Source organism: Pseudophryne corroboree, chromosome 4 (genome assembly GCF_028390025.1).
Source record: "Pseudophryne corroboree isolate aPseCor3 chromosome 4, aPseCor3.hap2, whole genome shotgun sequence".
Taxonomy (NCBI): domain Eukaryota; kingdom Metazoa; phylum Chordata; class Amphibia; order Anura; family Myobatrachidae; genus Pseudophryne; species Pseudophryne corroboree.
The window spans coordinates 226369984-226391847 of record NC_086447.1 but is presented as its reverse complement, the minus strand read 5'-3'; the positions used below and the strand labels follow the sequence as shown (position 1 = coordinate 226391847).

The 21864-nt window shown below is 48.7% G+C and overlaps 1 protein-coding gene and 1 pseudogene across 1 annotated transcript in view; one reads left to right on the top strand and one right to left on the bottom strand.

The window, feature by feature from the left end:
* LOC134910877 (ceruloplasmin-like) overlaps nt 1-21864 on the bottom strand; it is a 327221-nt gene that overhangs the window by 93691 nt on the left and 211666 nt on the right. The window contains exon 15 of the mRNA XM_063919263.1: nt 12534-12673. Coding sequence (XP_063775333.1) covers nt 12534-12673 — 140 coding nt within the window. The remainder of the gene's footprint in view (nt 1-12533; nt 12674-21864) is intronic.
* Nucleotides 21629-21747, top strand: LOC134913755 (5S ribosomal RNA; annotated as a pseudogene).

Here is a 21864-nt window from a genome sequence, read left to right as displayed (position 1 = left end):
CATTTATGCTACCGTTTCAAAAATTAACTTGATTTGATGATTTCCTCATGCAAGCAAGTTGTTTTGTGTGCAGTTGAAACTTCTTCTTTTTTTTTTTTTTTTAGATTTATAGTAGGTTCTCATAAGTCACTAAGTAATTCCATAACCATATAAAGACATAAGGCCCAAATATTTAGTTTTATACAGGTCATAGGGGGATGCAGTCAATTTACCTACAATCAAAATCCCGACGGTAAAAATCCTGACAACCATTGACCTACGGTCAAAATCCAGACAAGGACAAAATCCTGACATGGTCAAAATACAGACATTTAAAATACCGGCAAGGTCAAAATATCAACATTTAAAATGTCGACAGGTCAAAAAAACGACATGAGCTTTTCATGATTTTTTTAATTGAAACTGACTTGTTCATACTTTACCATCCCACTGGATGTGGAGGGAGAATATAATAGTGTGCTGAGCGCAGCGAGGAACCATGCCCAAAGCATGGCGAGCGCAGCAAGCCATTCGAGGAGACGCGGTACACTTATACAGTGTCCATGTCAACCTATGTCGGCATACACACAAAAAAAACAATAAAAAACTTGTGTTGACTTTTTGACCTGTCAACATTTTAAATGTCGGTATTTTGACCTTGTCGGTATTTTAAATGTCGGTATTGTGACCTTGTCAGTATTTTGACCTTGTTGGGATTTTGACCGTCGGTCAATGGTTGTCGGTATTTTGACCGTCTGGAGTTTGATTGTATGTATTTCGTACTGATCCCGTCATAGGGAATCATTCACACTGGCGTCTAACTACAGCTGAAGCCCAGTAAGGTGCAGAGAGACGCCGGGCAGCAAGTTCTGTCAGAGTGCAGCTGCAGGGATCAGTGTGATGACGCCAGCGGGGGAGGGGCCAATCTGCATGTGCCCCATGCAGACTTGCAGAGGAGCTAGATACAGAGGAAACTAACAAGGTGAAGGTGGTGGATCCAAACAAGATGAAGGCATATACAACAAACGTGGGATGCATCAGTGTGTTAGTAAGTACAGAGTATGTGTGTTAACTAGTTGTGTCACATCCACCTGTTTGCCTTTCTTTCTGCCTGTGTCACATTGATCTAACTGTCTCCATGCATCCCATTACCTACCTGTCTGCGTCACACCATTCTTCCTGTCGTGGCGGGTAGCCATGCTGTGCAGGTAGGGAGCTACTTGGCGGGTGCAAAAGCATTGTCGCTATGTGATGCTTTCGCACCTGTGCCAGGGGGAGGGGGGGGGGGGTGTTTAGGACCTGACATGCAGGGTGGACTAGCCCTGTGCTGGGCGTCCCTCCGCATGTCAGAGAAATTGATCATAGATGTGCTAAATTTAGCACATCCTCAATCAGGTCTGAATCACCCCCTGTGTCAGATACATGACTGTGTCACATCCATCTATCCATCTTCCAGACTGTGTCACATCCACCTGCCCTGCTCTGTCACTTCCACCTTCCCTGTCTTCCCAACTGTATCAGATCCACCTGCCCTACTGTGTCACATCCACCTACCCATCTTCCCGATTATGTCACAACTGTGTCACATCCACCTGCCCTACTGTGTCACATTCACCTACCCGTCTTCCCGATTATGTCACAACTGTGTCACATCCACCTGCCCTACTGTGTCACATTCACCTACCCGTCTTCCCGACTGAGTCACATCCACCTGCCCTACTGTGTCACATCCACCTACCCATCTTCTCAACTGTGTCACATCCACTGCCTGACTATGTCACATCCACCTGCCCTACTATGTCACATCCACCTACCCGTCTTCCCGATTGTGTCACATCCACTGACTGACTGTGTCACATCCACCTACCCGTCTTCCCGATTGTGTCACATCCACTGACTGACTGTCACATACACCTGCCCTACTGTGTCACATCCACCTTCCCTGTCTTCCCAACAGCTTCAGATCCACCTGCCCTACTGTGTCACATCCACCTTCCCTGTCTTTCCAACAGCTTCAGATCCACCTGCCCTACTGTGTCACATCCACCTGCCCCATTGTGTCACATCCACCTACCCATCTTCCCGACTGTGTCACATTCACTGCCTGTGTCACATCCACCTACCCGTCTTCCTGACTGTGTCACATCCATTTGCCCTGCTCTGTCATTTACACCTATCTGTCTTTTGATTGTGTCACATCCACTGCCCTGCTCTGTCATTTCCACCTACAGTACCCATCTGCCCGACTGTGTCACATCCACTACCTGTCTGTCTGGGTCACATCAAACTACTCATCTTCCTGCAGCGCATCCACCTACCAGTCTTCTTTTTTAATCATATCTACCTGTCTGCGTCACATTCATCTGCCTCTTCCCGCCTGTGTCAAGTCCACCTACCTGTCTGCCCTAGGGACCAGCCACCCTATCACAGCCCTGATCCATCCTTCCCTCCCCTCCTGTTGCCTACATGTGCAGCCCGGCTCCATATGGGGGAACCAGGAAGCGGTGGCAGCTCAGCGTCTCCTGTAGTACACTGATCTCAGAAGTATTGCTGGAGGCTGCAAAGGTAAAGGGGCACACATATAAATTATCAGTGTGGCAATAAATGTGTAAACTAGTTGCTAGGTGTATGGTTATTATTTAATAAGTGTGGATTTGTTTGTTTGTGTGTGTGTGTGTGTGTGTGTGTGTGTGTGTGTGTGTGTGTAATACCCTGAAGCTATTGCACCATGGAGATCCCCTTGTGATTTATTTATTTTTGTTTACATTGTGGAACTACAAGTCCCAGAGTAGATTGTGGGCTGAACTTTATGTGACCCTGTCAGCTTGGGACAGGGATTTTGCCGCCAATTCTCTGGTCCTGTCACTTCTTACCCAGCAACATAAAAAGTCTGGGAAACATGTCCCCAGCTGATTGGGTCCCCTGGGTTGTAGGGCAGAGTGACCAGGAGGTAGTCTGTTGCTGGGGCCCCGGGAGCCAGTCATCATAGAGGAGAGGGGAGGTAGAGGAGCACCAGGACCCTTAAAAGAAGCCTCACAGCACAGGAGAAAGAGACCTGGAGGAATGGGAATATGTACCTGGGGAAGTGGAGCCATGTAGTGTCCAGAGCCTGAAGACTGGAGTATGCAGCGCTGGGAGGATCGCTGCCAGAGGAGCCCTGGAGGAATGGGAAGATTACCTGGGGAAGGTGTCGCCATGTAGCCCCAGGAGCCGCCTGCCAGTGTGTGAGGACTGTCTGCGCAGAGAAGAAGCCGAGGGGAGAACCAGCGACCGGAGCACCAGTGCCAGAAGAATGCCGGAGACCCTGCCTGAGGAGAAGAGCTGGCCGCGTCAGTGCCAGCGGGGATGGAGTGCGGAGAAGAGCCGCCGCTGCTGAGAGACTGGAGCGCTGGGCCGGAGGAACCGCAGCCCGTCCAGCAGAGCAGTGATGACATCCGTCCCCTGGATTCCAAGGAGCGGCAGATGAGAAGCGCGCAGGCACCGCGAAGGACGACCCCGGGAAGAAGACCCCAGCGAGGACCCCTGGCGGCTGGAGTACGGCGAGGACCCGAGAAGACCCCAGCGTAGAGATGACGGCGCGGACCGGAGTCTGCTGCACAAGAGGAGTGAAGACCCGGAGACGGCGCGGCGGCAGCTGAAGAGGAGTAGACCGGACCGGAGACTGAGGAGGGAGACTCCAGACAGCCACGCTGAAGATGCGGAGGATCGGAGGTGGCAGAAGCGCCGCAGCGATGGGTGAGAACTTGCAAACAACCCTTCCGCTGCCAGAAACTCTGCCCCTGTTGTGCCCTCCGCTGCAAAAACTCTGCTAATAGGGGACATAGTATTTGAAAAAAGGTGTAGACACCCCTAAGATCCCCTGTGTCCGGTATTTAACCCCTTCCGCTGCATGAACTCTGCATTTGGGGAACATATTTACTAAGTGGGTAGGTTGCCCTTCATGAGTGCCTCGGTGAGACAATTAATAATAAAAGGGGTGGGCTCCCCTCATCACAGTACCCCCGCAAGTTTAGATAATTAGGAGTTGCGCTCCCCTCATTTGTATGTGCCCGGCTTAACCCCTTCTGCTGCAAAGACTCTGTAATCTGGGGGCAATATATTGTATTCCAGGGGAAGAGGCTCCCCACTAGTGCTGTGCCCCGCATATTTGTTTTGGAATGTTGTAAAAGGGGGTAGACTGCCCTTATATATTTGTGAATGTATTTATCTGCTATTAAGGAATGCTGGTACTGATAGTTCTTTTTATGCAAGTTCCGCCCAGCAGTGTGAAAGCTAATGTTAATGCATTTATCTGCTATTAAGGAATGCTGGTACTGATAGTTCTTTTTATGCAAGCTCCGCCCAGCAGTGTGAAAGCTAATGTTAATGCATTTATCTGCTATTAAGGAATGCTGGTACTGATAGTTCTTTTTATGCAAGCTCCGCCCAGCAGTGTGAAAGCTAATGTTAATGCATTTATCTGCTATTAAGGAATGCTGGTACTGATAGTTCTTTTATTGCAAGTTCCGCCAAGCAGTGTGAAAGCTAATGTTAATGCATTTATCTGCTATTAAGGAATGCTGGTACTGATAGTTCTTTTTATGCAAGCTCCGCCCAGCAGTGTGAAAGCTAATGTTAATGTATTTGTCTGCTATTAAGGAATGCTGGTACTGATAGTTCTTTTTATGCAAGCTCCGCCCAGCAGTGTGAAAGCTAATGTTAATGCATGTATCCGCTACTAAGGAACGCTGGTTACCTGAGACTGTTGTTAATAAGCCATAACCAGCCTGCTTTAATTGTGCACAAGTTCCTGCTTACCTACTACCTGTATTGCTGACGCTGGTTACCTGAGACTATTATTTAGAAGCCATAACCTGCCTGCTTCAGTTGTGCACCAGTTACCTGCTTACCTGCCACCTGTATTGCCAACGCTGGTTACCTGAGACTGTTATTTAGAAGCCATAACCAGCCTGCTTCAATTGTGCGCCAGTTACCTGTTTACCTGCCACCTGCATTGCCAACGCTGGTTACCTGAGACTATTATTTAGAAGCCATAACCAGCCTGCTTTAATTGTGCACAAGTTACCTGCTTACCTGCTACTTGTATTGCTAACGCTGGTTACCTGAGACTGTCATTTAATAGCCATAACCAGCCTGCTTTAATCGTGCACAAGTTCCTGCTTAACTGCTACCTGTATTGCTGACGCTGGTTACCTGAGACTGTTGTTTAGTAGCCATAACCAGCCTGCTTTAATTGTGCACAAGTTCCTGCTTACCTGCTACCTGTATTGCTAACGCTGGTTACCTGAGACTGTCGTTTAATAGCCATAACCAGCCTGCTTTAATCGTGCACAAGTTCCTGCTTACCTGCTACCTGTATTGCTGACGCTGGTTACCTGAGACTGTTGTTTAGTAGCCATAACCAGCCTGCTTTAATTGTGCACAAGTTCCTGCTTACCTGCTACCTGTATTGCTAACGCTGGTTACCTGAGACTGTCGTTTAATAGCCATAACCAGCCTGCTTTAATCGTGCACAAGTTCCTGCTTACCTGCTACCTGTATTGCTGACGCTGGTTACCTGAGACTGTTGTTTAGTAGCCATAACCAGCCTGCTTTAATTGTGCACAAGTTACCTGCTTACCTGCTACTTGTATTGCTAACGCTGGTTACCTGAGACTGTCGTTTAATAGCCATAACCAGCCTGCTTTAATCGTGCACAAGTTCCTGCTTACCTGCTACCTGTATTGCTTACGCTGGTTACCTGAGACTGTCGTTTAATAGCCATAACCAGCCTGCTTTAATCGTGCACAAGTTCCTGCTTACCTGCTACCTGTATTGCTGACGCTGGTTACCTGAGACTATTATTTAGAAGCCATAACCAGCCTGCTTCAATGGTGCACCAGTTACTTGCTTACCTGCTACCTGTATTGCTAACGCTGGTTACCTGAGACTGTTATTTAGAAGCCATAACCAGCCTGCTTCAATTGTGCGCCAGTTTCCTGTTTACCTGCCACTTGTAAATTTTGTTAGGATAATAAAATGGAGTTGGATACTATATTATGTTTGTGTTGTCATTGTGTCTGAGAGGTAAAGCAGGTCTGCCGCTCTGATCACCCGAACCTGATTCACACTAGCACCCCACAATTTAGTTCAAGTTTTCGGCACCGTAAATGTCACGTGTTTGTTTGTGGGTGGACATTACATAAAATTTTGGCGTCACGAACAGGATCAGAGAATCGCAGGCGGGCCTGTGCTCCAGACACAATGACTTGTTTGCCAACAGAGCTGTACCCAGTTCAAGGCTTATGTTAACCGATGTATAGTGTTAAGGTGTATACGTGAGGACACGTATAATTTTAGGGGGGAAGAATGTAATACCCTGAAGCTATTGCACCATGGAGATCCCCTTGTGATTTTTTTTTTGTTTACATTGTGGAACTACAAGTCCCAGAGTAGATTGTGGGCTGAACTTTATGTGACCCTGTCAGCTTGGGACAGGGATTTTGCCGCCAATTCTCTGGTCCTGTCACTTCTTACCCTTCAACATAAAAAGTCTGGGAAACATGTCCCCAGCTGATTGGGTCCCCTGGGTTGTAGGGCAGAGTGACCAGGAGGTAGTCTGTTGCTGGGGCCCCGGGAGCCAGTCATCATAGAGGAGAGGGGAGGTGGAGGAGCACCAGGACCCTTAAAAGAAGCCTCACAGCACAGGAGAAAGAGACCTGGAGGAATGGGAATATGTACCTGGGGAAGTGGAGCCATGTAGTGTCCAGAGCCTGAAGACTGGAGTATGCAGCGCTGGGAGGATCGCTGCCAGAGGAGCCCTGGAGGAATGGGAAGATTACCTGGGGAAGGTGTCGCCATGTAGCCCCAGGAGCTGCCTGCCAGTGTGTGAGGACCGTCTGCGCAGAGAAGAAGCCGAGGGGAGAACCAGCGACCGGAGCACCAGTGCCAGAAGAATGCCGGAGACCCTGCCTGAGGAGAAGAGCTGGCCGCGTCAGTGCCAGCGGGGATGGAGTGCGGAGAAGAGCCGCCGCTGCTGAGAGACTGGAGCGCTGGGCCGGAGGAACCGCAGCCCGTCCAGCAGAGCAGTGATGACATCCGTCCCCTGTATTCCAAGGAGCGGCAGATGAGAAGCGCGCAGGCACCGCGAAGGACGACCCCGGGAAGAAGACCCCAGCGAGGACCCCTGGCGGCTGGAGTACGGCGAGGACCCGAGAAGACCCCAGCGTAGAGATGACGGCGCGGACCGGAGTCTGCTGCACAAGAGGAGTGAAGACCCGGAGACGGCGCGGCGGCAGCTGAAGAGGAGTAGACCGGACCGGAGACTGAGGAGGGAGACTCCAGACAGCCACGCTGAAGATGCGGAGGATCGGAGGTGGCAGAAGCGCCGCAGCGATGGGTGAGAACTTGCAAACAACCCTTCCGCTGCCAGAAACTCTGCCCCTGTTGTGCCCTCCGCTGCAAAAACTCTGCTAATAGGGGACATAGTATTTGAAAAAAGGTGTAGACACCCCTAAGATCCCCTGTGTCCGGTATTTAACCCCTTCCGCTGCATGAACTCTGCATTTGGGGAACATATTTACTAAGTGGGTAGGTTGCCCTTCATGAGTGCCCCGGTGAGACAATTAATAATAAAAGGGGTGGGCTCCCCTCATCACAGTACCCCCGCAAGTTTAGATAATTAGGAGTTGCGCTCCCCTCATTTGTATGTGCCCGGCTTAACCCCTTCTGCTGCAAAGACTCTGTAATCTGGGGGCAATATATTGTATTCCAGGGGAAGAGGCTCCCCACTAGTGCTGTGCCCCGCATATTTGTTTTGGAATGTTGTAAAAGGGGGTAGACTGCCCTTATATATTTGTGAATGTATTTATCTGCTATTAAGGAATGCTGGTACTGATAGTTCTTTTTATGCAAGTTCCGCCCAGCAGTGTGAAAGCTAATGTTAATGCATTTATCTGCTATTAAGGAATGCTGGTACTGATAGTTCTTTTTATGCAAGCTCCGCCCAGCAGTGTGAAAGCTAATGTTAATGCATTTATCTGCTATTAAGGAATGCTGGTACTGATAGTTCTTTTTATGCAAGCTCCGCCCAGCAGTGTGAAAGCTAATGTTAATGCATTTATCTGCTATTAAGGAATGCTGGTACTGATAGTTCTTTTATTGCAAGTTCCGCCAAGCAGTGTGAAAGCTAATGTTAATGCATTTATCTGCTATTAAGGAATGCTGGTACTGATAGTTCTTTTTATGCAAGCTCCGCCCAGCAGTGTGAAAGCTAATGTTAATGTATTTGTCTGCTATTAAGGAATGCTGGTACTGATAGTTCTTTTTATGCAAGCTCCGCCCAGCAGTGTGAAAGCTAATGTTAATGCATGTATCCGCTACTAAGGAACGCTGGTTACCTGAGACTGTTGTTAATAAGCCATAACCAGCCTGCTTTAATTGTGCACAAGTTCCTGCTTACCTACTACCTGTATTGCTGACGCTGGTTACCTGAGACTATTATTTAGAAGCCATAACCTGCCTGCTTCAGTTGTGCACCAGTTACCTGCTTACCTGCCACCTGTATTGCCAACGCTGGTTACCTGAGACTGTTATTTAGAAGCCATAACCAGCCTGCTTCAATTGTGCGCCAGTTACCTGTTTACCTGCCACCTGCATTGCCAACGCTGGTTACCTGAGACTATTATTTAGAAGCCATAACCAGCCTGCTTTAATTGTGCACAAGTTACCTGCTTACCTGCTACTTGTATTGCTAACGCTGGTTACCTGAGACTGTCATTTAATAGCCATAACCAGCCTGCTTTAATCGTGCACAAGTTCCTGCTTAACTGCTACCTGTATTGCTGACGCTGGTTACCTGAGACTGTTGTTTAGTAGCCATAACCAGCCTGCTTTAATTGTGCACAAGTTCCTGCTTACCTGCTACCTGTATTGCTAACGCTGGTTACCTGAGACTGTCGTTTAATAGCCATAACCAGCCTGCTTTAATCGTGCACAAGTTCCTGCTTACCTGCTACCTGTATTGCTGACGCTGGTTACCTGAGACTGTTGTTTAGTAGCCATAACCAGCCTGCTTTAATTGTGCACAAGTTCCTGCTTACCTGCTACCTGTATTGCTAACGCTGGTTACCTGAGACTGTCGTTTAATAGCCATAACCAGCCTGCTTTAATCGTGCACAAGTTCCTGCTTACCTGCTACCTGTATTGCTGACGCTGGTTACCTGAGACTGTTGTTTAGTAGCCATAACCAGCCTGCTTTAATTGTGCACAAGTTACCTGCTTACCTGCTACTTGTATTGCTAACGCTGGTTACCTGAGACTGTCGTTTAATAGCCATAACCAGCCTGCTTTAATCGTGCACAAGTTCCTGCTTACCTGCTACCTGTATTGCTGACGCTGGTTACCTGAGACTGTCGTTTAATAGCCATAACCAGCCTGCTTTAAGCGTGCACAAGTTCCTGCTTACCTGCTACCTGTATTGCTGACGCTGGTTACCTGAGACTATTATTTAGAAGCCATAACCAGCCTGCTTCAATGGTGCACCAGTTACTTGCTTACCTGCTACCTGTATTGCTAACGCTGGTTACCTGAGACTGTTATTTAGAAGCCATAACCAGCCTGCTTCAATTGTGCGCCAGTTTCCTGTTTACCTGCCACTTGTAAATTTTGTTAGGATAATAAAATGGAGTTGGATACTATATTATGTTTGTGTTGTCATTGTGTCTGAGAGGTAAAGCAGGTCTGCCGCTCTGATCACCCGAACCTGATTCACACTAGCACCCCACAATTTAGTTCAAGTTTTCGGCACCGTAAATGTCACGTGTTTGTTTGTGGGTGGACATTACATGTGTTTGAAAGAGAGAAAGACCCAGTGTATGTCAGTGTGCGTGAGAGGCACAGAGTGCGCGACATTGTGTGAGAGGCACAGAGTGTGTGTGAGAGGCACAGTGTGTTTCAGTGTGTGAAAGGCATGGTGCACATCAGTGCGTAACGAGAGGCAGAGAGTACTGATGAACACGTCAGTGTGTACTTTCTTCCTCTCAAATAGTGTGCATCAGTGGGTGTGAGGCACAGAGTGTGTCAGTGACCCAGTACAGTACTACAGAGGTTATACATTATATTTAGACCAAAGTGAACACAGGTTTTTCATTATTAAACTAAAGGGGACAGGATTATATTTATTACAGTGAAGATGACACAGATTATTACTATTGTTCTACAAATGCTGTAATAATTATTACAGGTTGAGTATCCCTTATCCAAAATGCTTGGGACCAGAGGTATTTTGGATATGGGATTTTTCCGTATTTTGGAATAATTGCATACCATAATGAGATATCATGGTGATGGAACCCAAGTCTAAGCACAGAATGTATTTATGTTACATATACACCTTATACACACAGCCTGAAGGTAATTTTAGCAAATATTTTTTATAACTTTGTGTATTAAACAAAGTTTGTGTACATTGAGCCATCAGAAAACAAAGGTTTCACTATCTCACTCTCACTCAAAAAAAGTCCGTATTTCGGAATATTCCGTATTTCGGAATATTTGGATATGGGATACTCAACCTGTATTACTAGACTAAAGAGGGCAAATGAAAAATGTATTAAACTAAATTGGACACAGTCCTGTTTCTGGGAAAGTCAGACAATGCATAATATATAATGTGTCCTTTGTGGGATGGTCATGCCCCTCGTATTGATGACCACACCTACCAGTGGTTGACAGGGCCGGACTGGCCATCTGGCACTTCTGGCAGATGCCAGAAGGGCCGATGGCCACGTGGGCCGGTCCAGCGGTCACTGAGACGCGCTGCCGCTCAATCCGGCGGCAGCGCGTCTCAGCTGTCAGGCTTGGAGAGCTGTGAGGGACGGGGGTGAGAACGCCGGGCGCCCGCCAGCACGGCTGTGTCTGGCGCGGCGCGTATAGCGGACTTCAAAGCAGCCGCCGGTTCGTGAGCCAATCAGAGCTCGCGGACCGGCAGCCAATCAGAAGCCGCCGGTCCGCGAGCTCTGATTGGCTCACGAACCGGCGGCTGGTTTGAACGCTATACGCTGCCGCGCCAGACACAGCCGTGCTGGCGGGCGCCCGGCGTTCTCACCCCCGTCCCTCACAGCCCGGAGGAGGAGGAGCAGCAGCAGCAGCAACAGCAGCAGTGCAGCAGCGGTAAGCAGCTGCAGCACTGGCTGCTGTGGGGGCAATTGTATACCTGGCACTGTGGGGGCAATTGGCTGGCACTGTGGGGCAATTGTATACCTGGCACTGTGGGGGCAATTGGCTGGCACTGTGGGGCATTTGTATACCTGGCACTGTGGGGGGCATTTGTGGATCTGGCACTGTGGGGGCATTTGTGTACCTGGCACTGTGGGGGCAATTGTTTACCTGGCACTGTGGGGGCAATTGGTTACCTGGCACTGTGGGGGCATTTGTATACCTGGCACTGTGGGGGCATCTGTATACCTGGCACTGTGGGGGCATCTGTATACCTGGCACTGTGGGGGCATTTGTATACCTGGCACTGTGGGGGCATTTGTATACATGGCACTGTGGGGGCATTTGTATACCTGGCACTGTGGGGGGCATTTGTGGATCTGGCACTGTGGGGGCATTTGTGTACCTGGCACTGTTGGGGCAATTGTTTACCTGGCACTGTGGGGGCAATTGTTTACCTGGCACTGTGGGGGCAATTGTTTACCTGGCACTGTGGGGGCATCTGTATACCTGGCACTGTGGGGGCATTTGTATACCTGGCACTGCACTATCGGGGGCATATAATGTAAATTTCGACTCATACCGGGTGCTGTAATGTGAATTTTGTCTTATACTGTGTGGTATAATGTGAAAGGGGCAGCAGTACTAGATAGTATAAGGGGTCCTACTATTGTGGTGCATAATGCGTATAAGGGGTGTATGGTGTGGTAAATTACACTGAAGACCACACCCCCTTTTGAGTGACCACACCCCCTTTGAGTGGCCACGCCCCCTTTTCCGGAGCGCGCGCGGCTTCGGCGCGCGCTTAATTACAAGCCTCACATTTCCATACCCCCACTTAAAAATTTCCACTTCAACCACTGGTTGTGTATATTTTAATAGAGAATGATGTACGCCTGTATGTTGTTAGAATATTAATTATATTTGTAAGAACATAGACTAATAAGTGGGAGGAGTCAGGAATAGTAAGGGGAGGAGTCACAGAGGTGGGCCTGTGTGCTTCAAAAATGCCAGGGCCTATTTTTAGTCCCAGTCCGGCCCTGGTGGTTGATCACACCCCTTCAGTGGGCCCCTGCAGCTACATTTTCCTGGTGGGCCCTTAATGCCCTAGTCTGACACTGAGTAAGGCTCATCACTAAACATTCCTTGCTTCATTATTAGGCATGTAATGTGCTTCCCTGATCCATGTGTGCCTTTATATACCTAATAAGCATGTACCACTCAGTTTCTGCAGGATGTCACTGGATTTAAACTTGCTATATAGTGATATATCTACTATCTAGCAGAACAGTACAACACACAACATAGCTGTAAATTACAATCAATTGATTAAAATATATTGCTGATTAATTAATTACCTAAAATACCCAAATGTTTTTGATCTGCTTTTCTTTCCTTGGAAACGGTAAAGGTATAGTCTGTATATTCCCGGTATATGACTTTTTTATATTTTGGACCAATTGTTGTTCGGGTTTTGTTTAAATATATATCTCCATACCTTTAGGAGAAGAAAGATAATATTGTTCGAACATTACATTTTCCCAAAATGTCAGCAGTCGATAATTATCAGAATGCTAATTAGAACTGGCTGCAAATGCAGCGACCCGACAAAGTGTGCAGTCATTAGCCAGCTACACTTATGGTCCCTTTGTAATTCAGTCTCTCATCCTCATCAATACACACATCCATTTCTGTCACCTCAGTAGAGATATTACATTCATATTCAAGGGGAAAGTCTGTGCTCCTTGGCCCAAATGAAGCTCTGCAGTTCTGCAGGAAGGGAGTATGATGTTTCTGCCTTGCAACTGGTAAAAGATCCTGTAGACAGGACATGATTAGAGTTCGGTATGATAATACGGTGGTTGGGATGCTGGCGGTCACATGACCGACAGCAGCATCGAAGATCCTGACCTTGTAGGGGGTAAGTATTTTTACCCTCCCCCATCCCCTACCCTAACCCTCCGGGGGTGGTGGCTAGGGCTAACCCACCCCCCAGTGCCTATACTTAACCCCCCCTAGTGCCTAACCTTAACCCCCCTTCCCCTGGGTCTCAACCGGAACCCCAGTACTTACCTTCAGGATGTTGGCTGACAGTGTTCAGGCACCGGTGTCCCGAGTGGTGTCGGGATTCCGGCGCCGGTCACATGACCGCCGGCATCCTGTCAGCCAGGATGCTTAACGCATCCCCATGTTTATGTGGTTTATTGTAAAATGTGTGATTGTGTGTGTGTGTGGGGGGGGGGGAGGGGTGTTTGAAACTATCATGCGCTGTCCACTCCCGTGCTCCTTGAGTGGTAGGGGCATGAATTACCTCTTGATCATGTGGTAAATCTCCGGAATTCGCAACATTCCCAGCTTAGATCTGGTGGATATTCTGAGCAGCCGTAGAGTTGCTTAGAAGTTCGATGTGCATGCGATCTGCGACCGATGGTGCATCTTTGTATGCATATAGTGGATTAAAATATGCAGCTGGTGGGCGTCTCTGAACAAATAACAGTGGCTGCGGCATTAGCATATATTCACAGTACCAATGTGTACAATGATGCAGCTGCCTCCACCTCTGCATCAGGGCCTAGGCTAAAACAGCGATGCTTTATATTGTCTGTAATTGCTTATATGTTAGAAGCATCAGCACCACTGAATATACACAGGACTTGCATCTGAGTTGCATGTGAAGTGGTCGCAATTCCAGCTGCTTCTAACGACTGGAAATCCATGAGAGCTGTATATATGTAACTGCACAGACCCTCGGCCCTCTGCCTGTAAGAGCAACATTACCACTATTATCTGCATCTGCAACTCACTGGCGTATTTACAATGGGTTCAGTGTGTGTGCGTTTTGTGCATGCGCTGTAAGAAAAGCACTGTGAAAATGGCTGCTGAGCCATTGTTCCGGAGATCTGCGCATGTGCAGTAGACTTTGGGACAGCGCTAGCATGCCATTATTGTCCAGAGTCTACATCCACTGCCGGCTAAAGAGGAGGGACCCAGAATGAGTCTGCACATGGCCCTCATCTAAAAGCTCCCCGGCTGCAACTGTCACAATCCTGACTGTAGGTTTCATATTTGGTGACTTCTGCCATCTGCCCCGGATCCTGTGTCTTTTTCTCACTGAGTTAAACAGCTTGTCAGCACTATGAGTTTTCCTGAGTTCTCTGCCTGAGTGGTAATGGTTAATTAGCTCCACCTGTGGTGATCTCCTGTGTGAGGCTGAATTCAGTGGTCTGAGGTTTGGGCCTAAAAGCCAGCATCCTATGTTTTGCAGAAGTTCAGGCTTCAGTGTTCTCTCGGCCTGCTAGGCCTCATTCTACATCACAGCCTAGTCTAGAGTAGTCACATGTCAGTGACTGTTCACCTGACCCAGAGTTGTCCAATCCTCTGCCAGCCTGAGACTCTCTGCATCACCTAATCCTGCTCACCAATCACCAAGGACCAGGAAGTATAAGTTGGGAGACTGAGATGGAAACTGGGCAGTTCCTCGTGTCACACACAGCTGTGTGAGCTTTAATGCTGAGCTCCCTAAAGTTGTGATCTCCAGAGCTCCCTTATCCCTGTGGCCTCCGTGCCTCTGCACCTCCGTGCCTCTGCACCTCCGTGCCTCAGCACCTCCGTGCCTCAGCACCTCCGTGCTTTCAGCACCTCGTGCCTCCAGTACCTCCGTGCCTCAGCATCTCTGTGCTTTCAGCACCTCGTGCCTCAGTACCTCCGTGCCTCAGAATCTCTGCGCCTCTGCACCACCGAGCCTCTGCACCACCGAGCCTCTGCACCACCGAGCCTCTGCACCTCCGAGCCTCTGCACCTCCGAGCCTCAGCATCTCTGTGCCTCCAGCACCTCGTGCTTCCAGCATCTCCGTGCCTCCAGCACCTCGTGCCTCCAGTATCCCGTGCCTCAGCACCTCCGTGCCTCCAGCATCTCTGTGCCTCCAGCACCTTGTGCCTCCAGCACCTTGTGCCTCCAGCACCCCTGTGCCTCAGCACCTCATGCCTCCAGCATCTCGTGCCTCAGTACCTCAGTGCCTCAGCACCTCCGTGCTTCCAGCACCCCAGTGTCTCTACGCACCCCAGTGTCTCTACGCACCCCAGTGTCTATACGCACCCCAGTACCTCCAAGCACCTCAGTGCGTCCAAGCACTTCCGTGCCTCCTAGTACCTCAGTGTCTCCAAGCGCCTCCGCGCCTCCTAGCATCTCAGTGTCTCCAAGCACCCAGTGCACATTAGCGCAGTTGTACCTGGTATCTTCACTGATTCATCAGCGCCTTTCCAGTTCTGTCTTTCAGGAGACCTTCAGCGTGCCTCCTGTCTGCCGACCTAATCCTGCATGAGGAGAACCTAGATTCGGCCATCTCTGCTGCGGTTCCTCTTCCCAGTCACCAGAAGAAACCCAGAGTCCACAACACTCCCAACCAGGTCAGTGGTAGTATTCATATAATCCTCCAGTCACCCGCACAGACTTCACTAACACCGGGTTCACAAAACCTCAGTCATGACAGTAGGAACTGGCCCCATGGACCCGGCTGAAAGTGTTTGTCTGATGCAGGACCTCCTAAGCAATATTGCAGGACGCTTGGAAGGTCTGGAGTCGACTCAGCATCAATTAGCACAGTGACTGCAGCGAAATTCTTTCTCCAGAGATTCTCTGACCTTCTGCACTAAGACTCCTGACCAACTGCAGATTTTCTTCCAGATGTTATTACAGTTACAAGAACTTTTGTCTAGTATTCTTTCTGTGATGCCTGATCTCTTCAGGAATACTACCAACGTTGTTGATCCTGTTTTGTCCCATCCAGTTAACAGAGTCTCCTCCTCTGTGCAAGGAAATGTTGTTCATCAGAACTATCCACGGCCCAAACTCTCTGAAGCTGAACGTCAGCGGCGTAGGGAGCTACACCTCTGTCTTTACTGTGGAAATTCCGGTCATTTTGTTAAAGACTGCATTCTTCGTAAGCCAGGGAATGGTGACAAATCTCAGTATCACAGTGCTCATGTCTACAAGTCATCCACAGTAGCCGATCCTGCTACTGCTGACAGGGGTATCAAGATGGCTACTCTGAAAGAGACTCAAATTTATGACTGGGGTCCGGTGATTAAAAGACCTTATCCCAAGTTGGGTGTCCAGAGAAGAATATTCAAGCCATTTAGAGTCACAGAGGAGTCAGAGTGTCAAGCCCCAGGAGGGGCGTCTTCAGAGTGTCCAGCCCCAGGAGGGGCGTCTTCAGAGTGTCCAGCCCCAGGAGGGGCGTCTTCAGAGTGTCCAGCCCCAGGGAGGGGTTCAGAGGGTCCAGCCCCAGAGAGTCTACAGAGTGCTGCCCAGCCAGAGAGTCTACAGAGTGCTGCCCAGCCAGAGAGTCTACAGAGTGCGGCCCAGCCCCGTGAAGTGGGGGCTCTTGCCTCAGCCCAGCCCCGTGAAGTGGGGGCTCTTGCCTCAGCCCAGCCCCGTGAAGTGGGGGCTTTTGCCTCAGCCCAGCCCCGTGAAGTGGGGGCTCTTGCCTCAGCCCAGCCCCGTGAAGTGGGGGCCCTTGCCTCAGCCCAGCCCCGTGAAGTGGGGGCTCTTGCCTCAGCCCAGCCCCGTGAAGTGGGGGCTCTTGCCTCAGCCCAGCCCCGTGAAGTGGGGGCTCTTGCCTCAGCCCAGCCCCGTGAAGTGGGGGCCCTTGCCTCAGCCCAGCCCCGTGAAGTGGGGGCCCTTGCCTCAGCCCAGCCCCGTGAAGAGGGGGCTCTTGCCTCAGCCCAGCCCCGTGAAGAGGGGGCTCTTGCCTCAGCCCAGCCCCGTGAAGAGGGGGCTCTTGCCTCAGCCCAGCCCCGTGAAGAGGGGGCTCTTGCCTCAGCCCAGCCCCGTGAAGAGGGGGCTCCTGCCTTAGTTCAGCCCCGTGAAGAAAGGGCTCAGTCCATCCCGGTTCCAGCCGGTCCAGCAATACTCCAGGCCCTGCCTGGTCAGTCCGTCCCAGTTCCATCCGGTCCAGCGATACTCCAGGACCAGCTTGGTCAGTCTTCGTTGGCTCCAGCCAATTCAAGTATCCTCGGATCCAATCCAGTCTTACTCGTCCAGCCAAAGCTTTCTTCAGTTTCAGCCTCTAAGCTTTCGTCCGATGGTTTTCCACCTATTTACTTTGATGGAGATTTATTGCAATATGCTGCTCTGGTTGAACAATTTCTCTCTCGGATGGAGTCTGATCCTTCAGGTGCAGTAACTCCTTCCAACGTTACTCGATATCTGTTCCTGGCATTCAGAGGAAGAGCTTTGGAGTGGGCCAACATGCTTTTTGAGTGTAATGATCCTGTGTTCCATGACTTACAGACTTTTAGTAATGCTGTGGTTAAAGAATTTAGTCTTAAACCTTTGGAATCTGACTCGGTAAAAGAATCATGCTCTAAAGGGAATGCAGAAGGAAGTTTGTGCTGTCCTCCCAGGGACAATCTAAGAATCTCCTTCGGTAAGAATCCAACCATTAAAATTGCTCATGTAGGAGTCTCTCCTAGCCCAGAGAATTTAAAACTCCAGTGCACCTCCTTTTCATCTGCAAACTGTGTATCTAAGGGAGATTCATATCTTCCATTAGACTTGGACTCAGACTCTGAATTTGATCCAGTTCATGATGCTACTCCTTTCATGGAAGGCCCCATGTTTTCTAAGGAAGGTTTTTCTTTACAGGGGATTCCGCTGTCCTTGGTCAAAACCAAATGTTCCCGTAAGAAGAAGAAGAGGCATCAACGAAGGTCCTAAATTCTTCTGTATGAATTTCTCTAGTTCCTCTAAGATTCAAGATGGGTGTCCAGAGTCCACCCTTGAAGAGGGGGATACTGTCACAATCCTGACTGTAGGTTTCATATTTGGTGACTTCTGCCATCTGCCCCGGATCCTGTGTCTTTTTCTCACTGAGTTAAACAGCTTGTCAGCACTATGAGTTTTCCTGAGTTCTCTGCCTGAGAGGTAATGGTTAATTAGCTCCACCTGTGGTGATCTCCTGTGTGAGGCTGAATTCAGTGGTCTGAGGTTTGGGCCTAAAAGCCAGCATCCTATGTTTTGCAGAAGTTCAGGCTTCAGTGTTCTCTCGGCCTACTAGGCCTCATTCTACATCACAGCCTAGTCTAGAGTAGTCACATGTCAGTGACTGTTCACCTGACCCAGAGTTGTCCAATCCTCTGCCAGCCTGAGACTCTCTGCATCACCTAATCCTGCTCACCAATCACCAAGGACCAGGAAGTATAAGTTGGGAGACTGAGATGGAAACTGGGCAGTTCCTCGTGTCACACACAGCTATGTGTGAGCTTTAATGCTGAGCTCCCTAAAGTTGTGATCTCCAGAGCTCCCGTATCCCTGTGGCCTCCGTGCCTCAGCATCTCCGTGCCTCAGCACCTCCATGCCTCAGCACCTCGTGCCTCCAGTACCTCCGTGCCTCAGCATCTCTGTGCTTTCAGCACCTCGTGCCTCAGTACCTCTGTGCCTCAGCACCTCCGTGCTTCCAGTACCTCCGTGCCTCAGAATCTCCGCGCCTCTGCACCTCCGCGCCTCTGCACCACCGAGCCTCTGCACCACCGAGCCTCTGCACCACCGAGCCTCTGCACCTCCGAGCCTCTGCACCTCCGAGCCTCAGCATCTCTGTGCCTCCAGCACCTCGTGCCTCAGCACCTCGTGCTTCCAGCATCTCCGTGCCTCCAGCACCTCGTGCCTCCAGTATCCCGTGCCTCAGCACCTCCGTGCCTCCAGCATCTCCGTGCCTCCAGCACCTCGTGCCTCCAGCACCTTGTGCCTCCAGCACCCCTGTGCCTCAGCACCTCGTGCCTCCAGCATCTCGTGCCTCCAGCACCTCTGTGCCTCAGTACCTCAGTGCCTCAGCACCTCCGTGCTTCCAGCACCCCAGTGTCTCTACGCACCCCAGTGTCTCTACGCACCCCAGTGTCTATACGCACTCCAGTACCTCCAAGCACCTCAGTGCGTCCAAGCACTTCCGTGCCTCCTAGTACCTCAGTGTCTCCAAGCGCCTCCGCGCCTCCTAGCATCTCAGTGTCTCCAAGCACCCAGTGCACATTAGCGCAGTTGTACCTGGTATCTTCACTGATTCATCAGCGCCTTTCCAGTTCTGTCTTTCAGGAGACCTTCAGCGTGCCTCCTGTCTGCCGACCTAATCCTGCATGAGGAGAACCTACATTCGACCATCTCTGCTGCGGTTCCTCTTCCCAGTCACCAGAAGAAACCCAGAGTCCACAACACTCCCAAATCAGGTCAGTGGTAGTATTCATATAATCCTCCAGTCACCCGCACAGACTTCACTAACACCGGGTTCACAAAACCTCAGTCATGACAGTAACGGCATGATATTTGGTGGGGGAGATCCAACTGAGGGCCTAATTTAGACCTGATTGCAGCAGCAAAATTTTTCTCTAATTGGCAAAACCATGTGCAGTTCGGGGGGTGCGGGGTGGGGCAGATGTAACGTGCAGAGAGATTTAGATTTGGGTGGGGTGTGTTGAAACTGAAATCTAAATTGCAGTGTAAACATAATGGAGCCAGTATTTACTCTATATAAACACAGCAAAAATTCCTGCGCACTGATAAAAGGGTATAAGACACTCTGTGTTAGATGTCTATGGGTGTAAAACCCATCTGTAGTTATATCTTAGACTAAATCCAAAGAAGTCCCAGTAAAGTCAATTACAATAACAATCCGTTTCAGAGATTTTAAAATCAATACTGGTGCCGATCTCTCTTATTTGTAGAAAATCAGAGAATCAAAACAATGTCCCAATGGAATTGACAGTCAGAAATAAACTGTCTTATCTGGTCTCGTCCTAGGTCCTCCACCCAAATGGAAATGGGAAACGTTATAAAACTTGTAATCAGTCCTCCCCACCATTTTCAATTCTTTGTCAATGTCCTCAAATACGGTACATGCAAGACAAATGAAGGGGAATCATAGTGCAGACTTATACAAGTTTATTTAAACACGTTTACAATTAAAAGAATTAACATGCGTACCCTCAGATTAAACTTCCAGCCTGTATCAGAGAGCAATCATCACATAGAAAAATTATTGGCTCTGGTATGCAGATTATACAGATACAATTATGGCTGTCTGCAGGTAAAGTATTGCTGTCTGTGGGACGTGTCCACACAACAGATGGGGTTTACGGAACTCCAACCAGGAGGACAGATGAGCAAGTCAGTGCATCGTCAGGTGAAGAAAGGTGGTGCCATGAAATCACTCCATGAGCGGACGGGGGGGGGGGGGGGGGGACACAATGGAAGAAGCGTTCCACCCGTAGGGCTTGTTCACTTCCCACAGACAGCAATACTTTACCTGCAGACAGCCATAATTGTATCTGTATAATCTGCATACCAGAGCCAATAATTTTTCTATGTGATGATTGCTCTCTGATACAGGCTGGAAGTTTAATCTTTAACAGAGGCCAGGACACTGTCACTTTTTGTGCCATAACCTTTATGATTCTTAGAACCTGGTAGACATTTCTGTGTCAGGATTATTTGAATCTGCAGATAGGCTGCTTTATTTCTAATTGAGGCAATGATTCTGTCACACTGGTCTATCTACAGCTATAATCTGTGCTAATTTTGGACTTTCGGACATCCAAATACTATGATTGTATGTTGGCTCAGACGGCTTAATATGTAAAAAATATATATACACGCATATTTTTCGCTGTGAGAATATACTTACAAGACTAATGCCATTGCCTATAACTATATCCTGTGTCAGGAGTATAATATCATTTATGGTGACTGATGCATTTTTTCCAGAATAGTTTTTCTATGAGAAGATTGCTCTCTGATACAGGCCTTTAGTTCAATCCTTAATAGAGGCCAGGACATTGGTCTTTTTTGTTCCATAACTTATATGATTCTTAGCACCTGTTAGATATTTCTGTGTCAGAATTATCAGAACCTGCAGAAGGGCTACTCTATTATCAATTGAGGCAATTATTCTGTCACACTGTCTATCTACAGTAATAATCTGTGCTAATTTTGGACTTTCTGATATCTAATCATTATGACTGTATGTTGGTTCAGACGGCCTAATATCTAGAAAAAATATATACACGCATATATAATGTTTGCTGTGAGAATATATTTACAAGATTAATACCACCGCCAACAACAACTTTCCATGTCAGGAGCATAATATTATTTATAGTGACTGATACATTGTTCAGAATTTATTTTACGTTGGATGCAATACTTATTATGTCCTGGAATAATACAATATAATATATAGTAATCTATTTTCTCCCCTTCTAATCAAATTTTTTGTGGACTCTCATCCACGATCCACGGAGCACAGTACCACGAATGTGGGAACTGTTGAACAGTCCCTAACGTGGAAAGCAGATCCACACATTTCTACCCACTTCACTTATTTATTCTTCTCTCCTTTTCCTAATCATTCCTACTTTATAATTTCTTATATAGGTGCACTCTCATTGGTGTACAGATTGCATAACTCTCTACTATCATACCATGCTGCCATTGCCCGATCTCGTCCGATCTTGGAAGCTAAACAACGTTGGGCCGGGTTAGTACCAGGAGAGGAGACTGCCTGCGAATACCTGGTGTTGTAGAGCAGGAATTATTTTCCTCTCTATGTGAGAAGGGACACCAACAGCAGCATCACCACTAATTCTATCCAGTATCTCCCTATCTTCTTATTTACTTATTCCACATTTATTGCAGTTCAATGC